Here is a 14,881-nt window from a genome sequence, read left to right as displayed (position 1 = left end):
CCCTCCATCTTGAACCCATCTATAACATACTAAAAATCCTAAAACCTAAATTCCTCACCCATGTGACATACTACACTACTCTTTACAATCTCTACAATCTATTTCACACTTCTGTGGTTTCTAGTCTACCTTGAGGCTTTGGAAGTTTTCTCCATGAATGAGGGTCAAAGTCAGTGCTCCCCTGGGGGTCAGGACACCCCAGAGCAAAGAGAGAAATATTCCTGGTGCCCTGGGTTTCCACATCTATGAGCTCCTACCCATAACCTGTCAGCACAAAGGTCAAGATAAGAAATATCTATGCTTAGCACTTCTTGATCTCATTACCTGGTGATTTCCAGAGCAGGTACACAGGCTCCAGGTTTGTATGCTGAGCTCCCTCTGTACTCTTTTGCAAAGATGAAGTCCTGCATGCTGGCTTTTCCTTCCAGTAACTTCATGCATTGATTCTGAACATACTGCTTGATCTGACTTATGTCCCGTGTTTCAAATAGCAGCTTGATAGAACACTCAAGTATCTGTACAACCAAAAGAGAAAGGTGAGAAAAACATGTATGTTTGAATAAAAAAGAATTAATTGCAATTAATTCAGTAAATTATATGGAAATACAAATACAGTGCTTAGAAAAATTACCAGTGGTGAACTAGGATATTGATAGGACAACAGGTTGTAATGTCTTCCACTCAAAGACATTCATTACTGGATAACTCTTTCCTCACTTTGCCACATCTTTCATGACATCATCCATACTCCAGCACTAAGATTTTTCCAACAATAATAGAAGTTTCCAAAGTGTGAGAGAAGATGTTTTTCCCTGCCATCTAAAATATTTTGCTATGACTTTAGTAAACCCTTCTATGTCATGACCTTTTTTACTGGCATAAATTTCTTTTAATTTGGCTAAGAACAAGATTTCCTAATTTCTTTTTAACCTCTCAATACACAGCTTAAAATAAACAGGCAAAAAAAAAAGTATTTTAAGGGAATTCTTAGCTGAACTAGAATTATGTAAGTGAGCTATTTGGAAGACACATCAGTGTGTCTCACTCAACTGCATTATTACTGGCAGTAATAATTTCATTTGAAGTGAACTGGATCAAGAATTTTCTTGAGGGCTTACATGGGCCAATGGCTTTTTATGGGATGAAATATAAACTGCAAAATACAAATCCTTGTAATGTTGTAAAAGCTCTTCAATTTATCTTTCAAATAGCTCACACAAGAAAAACAGATGAGGATTAAGACAACTCTTAATCTAAAGGACTAGAAACTTTGAGAAAGGACAAATAAAAAATTAAATAATAGATTATAATTTCATTCAGGAAGAAATCTATGAGTAGTTTACCTTGGAAACAGCAGGACAGGAGTCCCTTCGGACTGTCTCTATGCCTTTTGCATCAAATACCGGGTCCTTCTGGTCCAGTGTTTCATACATGTAACCCACGTACCTCTTTTTAGTTTGCAGGACACATGGCAAATAGACCTGCAATGTTTAGAAAGAAGACAGCCCAGTCTGGAATGTGTTGGGAACATAGAAGATTTCCTAAGGAATACTGTGCTTTGTTGGTTTGTTTGTTGGGCTTTTTTTTGTTTGCTTTTTTTTTTTGTTAAATCATTACAAATGATAAAATAGATCAAAGTACTCTTAAAGGATGGCTGAGGAAGTTGTGATCTGTGGTGTTCTATTCTTAAATCACTTTACATTTCGTTTAGCTGAAGCTCAGATGGAAAGTGACACACAGTATAAATTGTTTCAAGTACCTTTACTTTTCTGGATTGCACCTGCCACCATTTTTAGTGTAACTCTTTCTTTCTTATAAAGACAACTTCATTTTAAACATCAGAGAAGAAAATGTTCCCAGCAAAAGTACTGGCCTAGAACTTTCTGTTTTCAAACTTAAGGAGATGCTAAAAATCTGCTAGTATTTCGATTTGGAGCAAATATGCTTTTTAAATGCCTGTGCTTGGAGAACAGTTTTCTCAGGAATGGATTTTTAGGGTCATGATCTCTTTTGCTTGTTTTCTCTAACCTCTTATTTTATTCTTGATTGTTGTAAGTATTCCTTGACTACTTTCAAATGAAAGAATGGAGAACAATTTCTTCTTTGAAATGTTACTGGGATAACACCACATTTTCCTGACTCTCATGGAAGAGGGAGCATTGAGTTTAGGGTGCCTCAGGCTTACAAATTTTGACCTTGTTGAGTCAGGTATGTACTTTGGAAATATCCAGACCACCTGAAGTAATGCTAACTGACCTGAACACCTTGCTAATGACTTTACAGTGATGAACTTCCAGCAAAATCAGTTACGTATTGCCTTACTCTTCTATAAAATATTTGTTGTGGTTAATATTTCTTCCAAAAGTCTAATGAATGGATTTTTATGACTTTTCATTTTACAGGTGTATGTATCACATGGACATATACTGAAGTGTGCTAAGGCTGGCTGAAAAATATCAGGCTTGTAATTAATGCACTGGAACTGGGGACGGTGAACATTTCCTCTGCTAAGTTGCATGCATTGATTCAACTGTAGATATACAATACCAAACTGAGGGAGGTATTTCCAAAAAGTCATGAGACAGAAATTCAAACTGCCTGATGCTGCCAGAACAACAAGCCACTGATGTGAAATTAGGAATATTTCTTTTTGTTGTTCACACTGTAGTGCTCCTCTGAAAAGGTCCCTGAGGCATTAAGGAGCTTGCACTATATCTACAGAAACAGCATGTGATTTCTTTATCCTTATGTACATTAGGGTTTAGAAAACTCTTTTATCTTCAACTTTTTTTGGGGGCTTTTGTTTTGTTTGGTTTTTGTTTTGTTGATTTTATTTTGATATAACCTGACACATTTCAAGCAAATTATTTTCCTTTTACCTTTTCAAACTTCAGTTTAACAGGCTTGGGATTTGTTGCTGTTACAGCTTCAGCAATTTCTTGACCAATCTTAAAAGACTGCTCCTTTGTGGCTCCTTTCAAGAGTACAAACATGCTACAAGAAATCAGACATAGGAAGTGAGTGCAAATCTATTCAACATAGTTCCTGAAAATCATATGCTATAATTTCCTGGTAGCAAGGCAGGGATGTTATTATGAGCTGTACTCCCTTTCTTCAGCTAGAAAAGCCAAAAATCTGAGCAACTTCAGTGTTCAGCATGAGATGAGGAGTGCCAAAGGGCTAATGAATGCTGTGACTATCTGATGAGGCAGGGAATGGATTGCTCCCACGCACTGCAAAATGGGAGCTTCCCAGGAAAGAATTATAAAGAGCTCTAGTATACCATTTTTTCCCCTCTATGGGCAGTAGCAGGATTTTACTTCCTTTCTCCACCAGTTTGTTTTTTTTTAAATGAAACCACTATGCATTCAGTATCTTTGAAATGTCAAGTCTTTTATTAGATCTGGCTAAAATCAGTCACTGGATTCCCAAGTATTAAGAAAGGACAGCCAGACAAGCTTTGTTTCCCAATGGCTGAAAAATTATCCAAGTGTGGAAGTGTGTAGAACAGAGATGGATATGCCTAGAGCATGGCTATTATTCAGATGAAAGACTGACTGAGAAAATGTATGTCAGGCAGCCTAATAATATCTTTGTATGCTCTGGTGGCTGCTTTTGAATTGTATCCACTTCTGAAGCTTAAAACAGTGCCTTACTCGAGGTGCAATGCCTACTACTCTATTTTAAAAAATAAAAATGGCATTAGAAACAGGCACAAAAATAATAATAATTTGGTAAATTAGATTTGTATTAATTCACAACTGAAAAAATATTTCAACCCCTCTTTCTGTTCCACATAATTTTCAAAAGAAAGGAAACCTTTAAAGCGCTTAAAGAGACCTGAGCAAACTCGGTAGTATTCATTTTGCATATTCTGCAAGGCAGTAAGCAACATCCAAAGAAGATCCACACACCCTTTTCAGCATCATAAATTTGCCTTGTTGAGACAAAAGCAAAATCTATCTATGAAGAACTATTACAATTTTAAAACATTTTAAGAAGCAGATCATGAATTACCTGTCTGTATCACCATATACAACGTGAGCACCCCACTTTTTTGTATCATTCACCAGTTTAATGGCACGCTCCAATGTTTCTCTGGCTTTGTGGACAATGCTGTCTCCAATCTGCAAAGTTAGATTGAAAATCTTTATTCTACTGCTAAGCCAAATACTAGCTCTTGGTAAACACAGTCTAACCATGCTTGATCTTGTTATGAAAATCACTGTATTGAGATGATATATTTTATTTCATGGTTTAAATGCATATAATAAATAAAAAGGTCACTAAGTTACCCCAAAAGAACAAGAACTAAAAGAAAAATGATCAAAAAATATTAAGCATTAAAATAAAGAAGGATTTGTTTGAAACTTCTTAGAAGTTTATAATATATATTAAAAATCTACCGAGCAAAACAAGACTGCTCAGGATCATTTTCTCTAGTTTTTGGATTCTGCTGATTCCTATGAAAGCTCAGAAAAAGCTACAATGTTTTGTTTTATTTCCACTATTATAACTGCAGTCCAATCTACCTTTGGAAACAGTTCTACAGCAATGCCAACTCCAAATGTTCTTTACAGGAAGACGACAACCTTTATATTTTTCTGGAAGATCACAAATAAATCCTAAGTTGCTGATTTTCAGTACTACAAGTAAAAGCAGCTTTTCTGAAGGTATTTAGTTTGTTTCAAATAATAATATTATGTTATTTGACTAGTGTCTTTCAAACATTTTAATACACTTTTACTAGCAACCCTTACCTCAGTGCATGGCATTCTTCCAGAAAAATTAGCAGCAGTATAGCCAAAAGTAAAATTAGCTATATATTTAAGACCCAACTGACGAGCTTCAAGCATTCGAGTCACAGCCTTGTCATGCTTATAAGCCTTCATTGACTGTTTCACCATTATCCTGGTCTTCAAGATTTCTTCTAGCATCCTTGGCAGCACACCCTTTCTTACTGAAGGCTGCCGTAAAGGGAACAAAGAAAAACGTGGTTTTAGAAAGCCCAACATAAACAGTTAAGAGTAAAATCAAACCCCAGAACTGTTAGTTAATCACTGATAGGAAGACAAATTAACTAGCCAGATGCCCCAGCCACTAACAGTTTGGCTTTTCTCACAAATATTACAAGGGACCTAGAGTACAGGCAAAGCTCTTAAAAGCAGAACAAATAGCTTTTTGTTCTTTGTATTTATCAGCCCTGTTGATGTAATGTTTAGATAACCTTATTAACTAAAATGGGACTTCAATATTTAGTTGTTAAATTTTTAAGTATTAAATGCTGAAGGAACATTATCTTTTTAAAATTCTGCAAATATTCTTTATTTCAAGTTTTTGTTTTACATTAAATACAGGTATGCTGGTGATTGCCTAAATATTTTTAACAGCTCCAGGCCATATTCATTACACATCAGCCAGCAGAACACATTACAAAATGAGAACAATAGAAAACAAGCCAGGGAGTCTCATTTCCCAAATCATTACCCTTTTTCTCCTGCTATACAGGCAGGAGAAAAATGAATTGTTACACACAAATAATAATTACGGTTTGATCCTCAAACCGCACACGTAAAATACAATTTAATTATAGATTAAATAAACCTTCAGTATAAAGGAAAGCATAAGGACATTTTACTTCCTGAGATGCCAGAAGTTCAGCACTTTGACAAATATCAAAAACATTGTGAAATGAGAGAATGAACCTCGCCTTTCTGTCTACTCTCAATGCAGCAAAATATCAACTACAATATCAATTTGATCTTAAGTCAGCCAACAGGCAGTGAAAATGCTGTCACAGAGCACTAATATTACCTTGACAAAAGCTACTCCACTGGGTGACACTGTGATATCATGTCTAATCTGGTAGAGTAAGTCAGGAGGTACTCTCAGAGATGTACAGCCAAATTTGAATGCATCATACCTAATAAAGACAAAATTTAAATATGAAGACCATTCATTCATTTACAGACTAATCAAGTGAAAACATCAGCTCACATTAAAATGCTAATAATGCCAGCAAGGACAGAATAATCTCAGGTATAAACAAACATAACATAATTTCAAATTTTTAGCTACATACAGAAGGTTCTAGGAACAAAATAGTAATAAATAGCTAAATTCCAATGTATGCATTATTTATCAATTCTGCTCTGTGTTATGAATTATTACCAAATACTGACTTAGTGGAAGCATGTACTCAATTCTGTAATCCCCTATGGAAACCATCCATGTTTACCAAGTACCACACTGCACTTACTTTCTTCCTACAAATTCAGAACTTCAAATCAGGAACTTGAAAACCTGATGGTGACACCTAGCAATTATTGCAGGCATCTTTCCATTCTTCAAAATACTGTTTTATAGAGGTAATTATAATGAGCAGTGAGATCTTTTTCCAATTAACAAGAGAATAACTGTTAAACTCAATAAAAGATGCTACAAAGAATAACTCAATTGTACCTTTTAATTTTTAGTAATTAGAACTAGAGTGAACTACAAGTGATACAGGAACAATCATAGTTCAATAAGGAATAACCTCAGTCTAGTTTTGAAGACAGATGGTGGATTTATAGTAATTTTAATTTATTCTGAAGCAATATTAAAAATCAGCATCGCCACAATTATCATACACAGAGTTGTTTCCAGGGGTTTTTAAGAGAACAGTCTAATCCTGTGTTTAATTAAAAATACAAATTGATTTGTATATGTATGTGTATTACATGTGCACACACCCACATGGTAGATTTTTATCGTCTGTATTGTATTGTGTAACAGAAAATGGTGCTATTCATATGTGCCCACCGTTTCCAATGGCAACCAGGGGTTCTCAGTACCTTAGAAAAGACACTCAAGTATCTACAGAATCAAAGATCATGAGAAAAGAGTAACAACTTACTTTCCTAAGTTTTCAACATGTCCCAGGCAGGTAGAATAGCAGTAGTTGTATGCTATGACAATGGAAGGATATAAGGACTGGAAATCCAAGACAAGAACAGCGTTGCTGTAGAAGCGGGATTCTGGCTCCATTATCAAGGGAACACACTGTGGGGCTTTCATCTGAGCTCGCTGCTGGACACTGGGAGTCACAGCAATGTAGTTCATTGGCTTTGCAATGCGCAGCATCACCGACTCCACACGGTACTGCAAAACAGTTTGGATATAACCATTATCATCAAAAGTGCAGAACAAACCTGTATTAACTAGTGTAAACACACATTTCCTGAATTTAAGTACAAATAACTACTTTTCTAAAATAAATAGCGGTGCTCTTAATGTGTATTTTAATTGTATTTTATATCACCAGATCACCTTTAGGTCCCTTCCAACCCTAACTGTTCTATTATTTTGTACTCTGTATTATATAGAGTAGAACTTTTCCATGTGTCTCCTCTTCATTTAGCCCTAATCATTGAGAATAGAGTACTTTTTATATATGGAAAAAAGAATCATCCAACAGGCTTCAACAATATACGTGGATGGCCATGCTACTGTCAGTGAACGAGCATTTGCCAAACTATACTACTGTCAGACCTGCAGATCACCAAAGAAACCAAGTATAATAGGCAGTAAATGCACTGGGTATCATGCTTTCTCCCTGATACCACATGCAGAACAGGAAGCATAAAACAACAAACACCCTGTTCAAGATACCACAAGAAGTTATAAGTGTAGCTGGCAACAAGAGAAAAAAAAATCCCAACCCTACTTATTTGTGTATTACTCAATGCTTTAGTAAAGGCTTTACAAGTAGAAATGGGCAGGTATGCACTATGTCCATTCAGAATAAAAACCAAAATAGCTGAAAACATACATACATGGTGTAAAAACTACATACATGGGTATGGCTGTTGCATCCTGGGGTCAAAAGCAAACGCCACATATGGCAAGGGACTGAAAAATCCCGAAATATCAAAGAACAATTCTACATAATAGCAAAATCCTGCGCTTTGTAAGCAACTAAATCACTATTAAAGACTGTCTGCCTGACACACTATGTATTCAGTCACTGTACTGAATGGATTAGACATAATTTCTTTAACCCCGAAGTTATAAATGAGCTTACAGAACCAACAGACTTAACAACAGCCTGCACCTTAAACAGAGGTTGGGGTTTGATGTGTAGTTAGGGAGCAACATAAACTGCCACTGCTGCCTTGCACTAATTGCACATTAATTTGTGTCCAGTGATGAACTTGAAAGTTCAAGGCCAACTTGAAGACAAGGTGGTCAGGGACTGGTTCTGGCAAGAGGTAGATTTTGGGTTTTTTTCCCTAGCAGCTTTACAATAGCATTGTAGAATTTAGGTTGGAAAAGACCTCTAAGATCAACCAAATCAAACTGTTAACCCAATGCTGCCAAGCACCACATTTACACATCTCTTAACTCCAGGGATGTGACCCTGGACAGCCTGTTCCGATGTCTGACTATCCTCTTGGAGAACAAATTTTTTTAATACCCAATCTAAACCAGCTATAGAACAAATTGAGGCAATTTCCTCTTCTTCTATAGCTTCTTACTTGGGAGACTGACCCCCACCTCACTACAGCCTCCTTTCAGAGAGTCGCAGAGAGCAGTAAGGTCAGCCCTGAGCCTCCTTTCCTCCAGGGTAAAGGATTCTCCAGCTCCCTCAGCTGCTCCTCACTGGACTTGTGCTCCAGACCCTTCACCAGCTTCATTGCCCTTCTCTGGACTTGCTCCAGCCCCTCAATGTCCTTCTTGTACTGAGGGGCCCAGACTGGACACAGGATTTGAGGTACGGCCTTACCAGTGCTGAGTAAAGAGGGACAACCTGGTGGTGCTGGCCACATTATTTCTGACTGAGGTCAGGATGCCGTTGGCCTTCTTGGCCACCTGGGCACACACTGCCTCATGCTCAGCTGTTGACCAGCACTCCCAAGGTCCTTTTCCTCTGGGCAGCTTTCCAGCCATTCTTCCTGTAGGCTGTAGCCTTGCATGGGGTTGTTGGGAACCAAGGGCAGAATCATCACACAACTGGCCTCAGCACATTGACCCAGCCTGTCCAGATCCCTCTCTAGAGCCTTATTACCCTTCAGCAGAGCAAAACTCCCTCCCAGCTTGGAGTTGTCTGCAAACTAAGAGAGCACTCCATCCCATTGTCCAGATCACCAGTAAGATACAAACCAGGACTGGCGTCCTGTTTGTTGCCCACACTGAGTGCACTGGTGCAGATGCACCTCAGTTGGGCTACTGATCCTACCACCTTTTTTTTTATGCAGGGGGAGAAGCCCTAATCCCTATATGACCATTCTCAGGTGCATCTGTGGTTCCTAACACATCAATAATCCTTTTGTCTTTGCTCCCATTTGGACCTACAGCCCCTACCTGCTGTAGATGCCAGCGAACCCAATAGGAAGAATGATGATGTCTAACGCCAGTTCAGAAGGCTGAATGATTTCTTTATTACAATTATGCTATAATACATTAATATACTATATAAAGGAGGACACTAAAAACTACATGCTACTTTCTCTATCATATCTAACTACCAACAACTCGCGACCCTGTTCGCGAGAGTCCAGACACAGGTGGATCTGACTGGCCATCAGGCTCAAACAATCCACCATGATCCAACCAAGCGCTCACTCTAGGTAAACAATTCTCCAAACACATTCCACAAGAGAAAAACAAGGAGCAGAAACAGAAATTGTTTTCTCTTTCATTTCTCTCTGTGCACCTTTATGAAAAATTCTGAGAGAGAGAAATGTGGTTGCCACACCTACCTCCACTGAGACAGCAGGCCAAAGGACTTTGCTAGGACACTGTTTCTCAAACACTGGTGTGATGCTCCCAGGTTTATCTTTAGTGAGTCTGATCTTATTCCTTTCCCCTTCAAATCTAGTTTAAAGCTCTCTCAATGAGCCCTGCTGACTCCTGTGCAAAAACCAGCAAGTTCTTCAAATATCTGACTAATTATATGTATGCCTGTGATCATCTCTTGTTAGATTTTGTTTGGTCTTCTAAGAAATGTTCACGATGGCTTAGTACAATAAACAAATATAATTTTAGAAAGTTATTGTAAAACTCAGTGAGAGATACAAACATGGAAAAATAAAATATCTGAAATCTGTTCTTATTACTATTCCATTTTAACATATTTTTTTGCTAAGGGTGACTGTCTTCATAAAGGGTAGTGACTCTTCTGTGTGAAAAAAATTATTTGGGGTGGCTGGGAGTTGTTGCAAGTGCCATTTTTGTGATCTAGAAAGTTTCAATGGAAACAGAACATACGTGCACAGAAGGGAAGAGAAAAGAACAGTCAGGATAGAAAATGCAGCATGCTTCTGTTGCTCACTCCCACTCACAGACATCTGAGAAAATGACAGGCAGAACAGTCTTTGTGGGCTGCAATCATGACAGCTTAAGCATATCTATGCTGGCAGTATGCCCGTCCCACACTCCCTGTCCCTAACTGTGCATTTCTCTTGCCTTGCTCCAACAGCGGTATTTTCTGCTAATATGGTAAACCAGATTGGGGAGTTAAACTGGCAAATACCTACTGAACACTGCCATTGCTCTGCTGATGGTGCCTGCCAGCCTGCTCCCCTTTTCCCCCAAATACAGGGTCATTACCAGAAAGACCAACAAGAACGTGCTCTGGGTCAAGAGATGACACAGGCAACTGCAGTCTAAGAAAAAAAGGTGGCAAATGTTTTTTTAAGAGCATTGAATTGTTAAGGAAACTGCAGCTTCAGACACTCCCATACCTGGCTGGCTTATGATAACAGAAGAGCTGTAACACATGACAGAGTATCTGACTGATTTCAGGTGCTGGTCAGGTCTCACATGTAGCCATGAAAGCAGCTCAGTTAGCCTAATCATTCACAATCTGGGCAAGGAAAGCTTTTGGTATTACTGGAGACTGCTGAGCTCTCAAACAAAGTGCACATCTTGCTCTGTTCTGCTCCCTTTTCCCTCTGATGCTGGTATCAAAATAATAGAACCACAAACATCTTGCACAACATGTATTTGATAAAGCCAGAGCCCCTCTTGTCTTATTGTAAAATCTCGCCCACAGGTCGCTGCACCAGAAATGTCACTTAGAACATACTCAATGCTGCTTTGTCTGCCCAGAAAGAAACTAATCTCATCTTTCTAAAACACAATTAATTATATTTCTTAATGTTCTAGAAAGCACTTTCAGTCTCATGAAGTGTGAACAATATCAACTCAAAGGGAAAGCTTAGTGCTCCTGAAGGCAGTAGAAAAGATTCACAGGTGTGATTACATTTGGGGAACTCTATTTTTAACCTCTGAGACTAGGCAATTCAATAATAGATTGAAGGCTATTCTTTACATTTCAATTTCATGTTAATTCATGCTAACAGCTTTCTTTGACCCTACGAAAATACACATATGGACTGAGAAGAAACTGAAGAACTAGAACATTTTGTAAAAACTATTTTGGTTTTGTGAAGTATAAGGAGAACAAAGTCTTACCTGGGAGCCTCTTGTTAATACATGTAAGAACTGAATGCCAAAAAGTCTTGCCATTTCACTTGTTCTGTCAATCAAATCCAGTTTGTCTAACAACAGGAGATTCCCACGAACGCGGCTAACATAATGATCAACCATTTTCCATCTGTGAGAGTGAACACCTCATTATAAACAATCCAAAGAGTGCTGCCCTTTCTACTAAGACAAATATATTTTTATGGTGACTTGTAACAAACCAGCAGATAAAATTTTCCTCTAGAACATTTTCATACAACTCTTTCAAAAGTGTGGCATATATAAATATACACTTAGGTATTCTAAAGACATACACACATTGTGTTACAGCAAGCTACTGTTAAGGCATCTCGCAATGACTTACTATATCCTGTTTTCCTCACTGCCCCAAAGGATTATTAAAACAGACACAACTCCTCTTCTCTTTACATGATTTTTAACTGAGAGGACCTTTGTCGAAACATCCTTCTGTATTAAGAATGTCTACCACAGCTGAACATAAATTCGTAATTTCTGTATAAACCACTTTTCCGCTTAGCTACAGAAACGCTTACAGAAATTTTATGTATGTCACAAACAACGTGCAGATCAGTACTCAGTTTCATGAATTGTTCATATCACACAATACCAAATTGCTTCAAGAAGAGTGAAGCTGAATGTGATACATGTCATATGAAGGTATTTTTAAGCTTAAACAACATTCTGTGTGCTGTTTTGTAATACTTTTAAGCCTAGCTTACTTGACATGCACTTGAAGTGAAACAAAAGCCTGGCAGTTCATTAAAAGCCCTTCTGATTAATAGTATATTCAAAATAAAACAAAGACATTACAGAACTTCCAAAGAGTACATCTACTCAAGTATGTTGAAAATGTAACTGGAAATATTTTGTTGTAATATTGAGGGTATAACTATGCAATAGAACATCCAAGTAAATAAACTCATGTTGCTGCATATACAGTGTTCTAGCGCCTGAGCTAAACTGATTATTTCTTCCTATGGTGACTTTACCTTAAACCTGCCCAATGTTAGGAATCTGGCCTTAAAAACAGCTAACAAAATGGATTAATAGATCAGTACCTGTAGACATCTGCCTTATTGTCAAACCAATCAGACAGAACTCGGAACGTAAATAAAGGAAAACGATGATGAAGAACATGAAAGCCCACATTTTCAAAAGTGTAATTCGTCAGATTCACCTAGAAAAACACAGTGGACATGTCAAGATGCATGATGACTTTCAAAATCAAAAAATCTCTACTTTTCAAAAACTGCAAGAACTAAATTCATTAACTTTTTATTAGTATTTTGTTAAAAAGGTTAGTATTTATTCTTAGAAATCCCTAACTATTTACAAGTCAGGAAAAAGCATCCCTTATCAATTGAAAAAAATATGCAAAATTAAGTAGTTCATAAAGATCAGGTCTGAACTTGGTCAGAACAAGATTTCTAGACTGGGCTAAGTATTAAGTATTAAATGGAAAGTTATAAATGGAACAAAAAAAAAGACAAATTCCTAAAGCAAGTAAGTTGTTCTCAAAACCCACAAATCAGTGAAAAGGAGAATTAAGAAATATTACTGAAAAATAAAGGCTTCAGTACTTTACAGTTTAGAGATTCACAAAACTCATTCTCACGAACTAGCAAACTACTCTATTTGAAAAGGTGTATAAAGAAAGAAATTGTGTAAGTTATATGAAACTTTCAACAAGGTCTGCAATAATTAGAAAACCCAGTAAACCAAAACATGAACCTTTTAAAAAATTTACCTCATGTCTCATCATTCTCCAAATATTCAAGACAATTCGCCCAACAATATTTATTTCGCTCATTGTATCTGCTCCGTATTCATCCAGCTCGGTGGCGAATCTGTTCTCTTTATTTTCATCTAAAGACATTAAAGGAGACTATATTTAGACAAGTTATTAGACAGTCAAGACCAGATCAAACCATCCCTCTTCCGATTTTCTCTCTAGAAAAATAAGAATTCATAAAGATTACTGCTGATTCTACAAAATTATTTATTTACCAGTCATCCACACAATCTCTAAATGAAACTCCCCCAGGTTTTTCTGTTCTTGCCCTTTGCAGAGAACTCTTACTTTGGCTTCACTGAAATAATGTCCAAGGCAATATATTCTCTGTAGTGAATATACTGGTTATGCAATGCTGAATGTTACTTGAGAGTCAGCTGCACATGCAGTAGTGCACAACATTAAAAAAAAAAAAAAGTGATTTCTGCCCTAAGGACTTTATAACTCAAGGCTTTACTTGCAATGATCTTACACAGTCTGAACCAGGTCATGGGAGAGAAAATTCAATCTCTTTCATTCAATCTCCCACTGCAGTGGGAGCAAGTAGACATGAGTTCCGGATAGCACAGGAAGAAGGAAATAGGAAGGAACCAATACAGATGCAGAAGCAGCACTCTAAATCTTTTTGTGAGACAGCTGTCTCACAAAGTAGAGAAATATATCCTCTTTTGCCATCCTTGATTTCTGTCATAATGGAATTTGGAATACTGCAGCACAAGAGAAGACAGTCTTTTTGGCATACATTTCTTTAAACTATCTTTTTTCAGTCATTGTAAGTTTACAGTTCTGGTGTTCTTTCCAGAGTTTACATATATTTTTTTTAAGTGGACCACACAGACTAAAATCCATTACGAAAACACACTGATCCTCAGCCTTATTTCTTATTAGTTTAATGGGAGAGAAATCACTTCAAGGCAATTTATCCACAATTCTAAATCCATACCCATTTTTAACTGCTGGTTGCTTTGTATTCTGCCACCACTCCTTTATCAGGTACAGCACAGTCTGTACAGTACAAAGAGCAGAACATTTTGGACAGAGAGTATAGAAGTGTGGATACACACTGCTTCACAATAATGATCAGAACTGAACAATTAGATCCTCAGACAATCATGAAGCACATTTACCCTTGGTAACAGAAGTAAAATTGCCTGAAATACTGCAGAACAGCTATGAAGCAACATAATACAGACTAATTTTGTATGTTGATCTTCAAATGTGTGCCATATAAATTTTAAAATGAAAACTTATTCGCCATTTACAGACCTTATCAGTAAATCACAGATCCTTGACAAAATTTAGCAGATTTTGTATACTTCATCAAAATGCACACTATCTTTTTAACCTCCTTATTGTTTCAGATTTTTAAGGAGGAAAACCAGCAATTTCTCTTTCCATGTTTGGATGGAAAAATGCCCCACCAAGTAGCAACATTTTTATTTCTGCTTTTCATCATTTCCACATGCTGGATCTCCTGTCAAAGGGAGGAACTTGCATTTCTTCCACCTCCATATATTTTTTTTTAACTGGAAGCAGAAACTATTGGTTAGTTCTACTTTCTTCAGTGTCATCCTAGTTCTCTTTTGATTTGTTTAG

At 37.1% G+C, this 14,881-nt stretch overlaps 1 protein-coding gene across 1 annotated transcript in view; it reads right to left on the bottom strand.

The window, feature by feature from the left end:
- The window catches only part of REV3L (REV3 like, DNA directed polymerase zeta catalytic subunit), a 115,493-nt gene that overhangs the window by 6,907 nt on the left and 93,705 nt on the right, over positions 1-14,881 (bottom strand). Inside the window, exons 20-29 of the mRNA XM_053973713.1 lie at positions 13,241-13,359; positions 12,552-12,670; positions 11,461-11,602; positions 6,899-7,143; positions 5,815-5,923; positions 4,761-4,967; positions 4,018-4,127; positions 2,880-2,994; positions 1,344-1,481; positions 325-515 (exon numbers count right to left, since the gene is read on the bottom strand). Coding sequence (XP_053829688.1) covers positions 325-515; positions 1,344-1,481; positions 2,880-2,994; positions 4,018-4,127; positions 4,761-4,967; positions 5,815-5,923; positions 6,899-7,143; positions 11,461-11,602; positions 12,552-12,670; positions 13,241-13,359 — 1,495 coding nt within the window. The remainder of the gene's footprint in view (positions 1-324; positions 516-1,343; positions 1,482-2,879; positions 2,995-4,017; positions 4,128-4,760; positions 4,968-5,814; positions 5,924-6,898; positions 7,144-11,460; positions 11,603-12,551; positions 12,671-13,240; positions 13,360-14,881) is intronic.

Source organism: Vidua macroura, chromosome 3, assembly GCF_024509145.1.
Source record: "Vidua macroura isolate BioBank_ID:100142 chromosome 3, ASM2450914v1, whole genome shotgun sequence".
NCBI classification, from domain to species: Eukaryota; Metazoa; Chordata; class Aves; order Passeriformes; family Viduidae; genus Vidua; species Vidua macroura.
The sequence above is the reverse complement of the archived record's forward strand: the minus strand, read 5'-3'. Positions and strand labels throughout refer to the sequence as shown.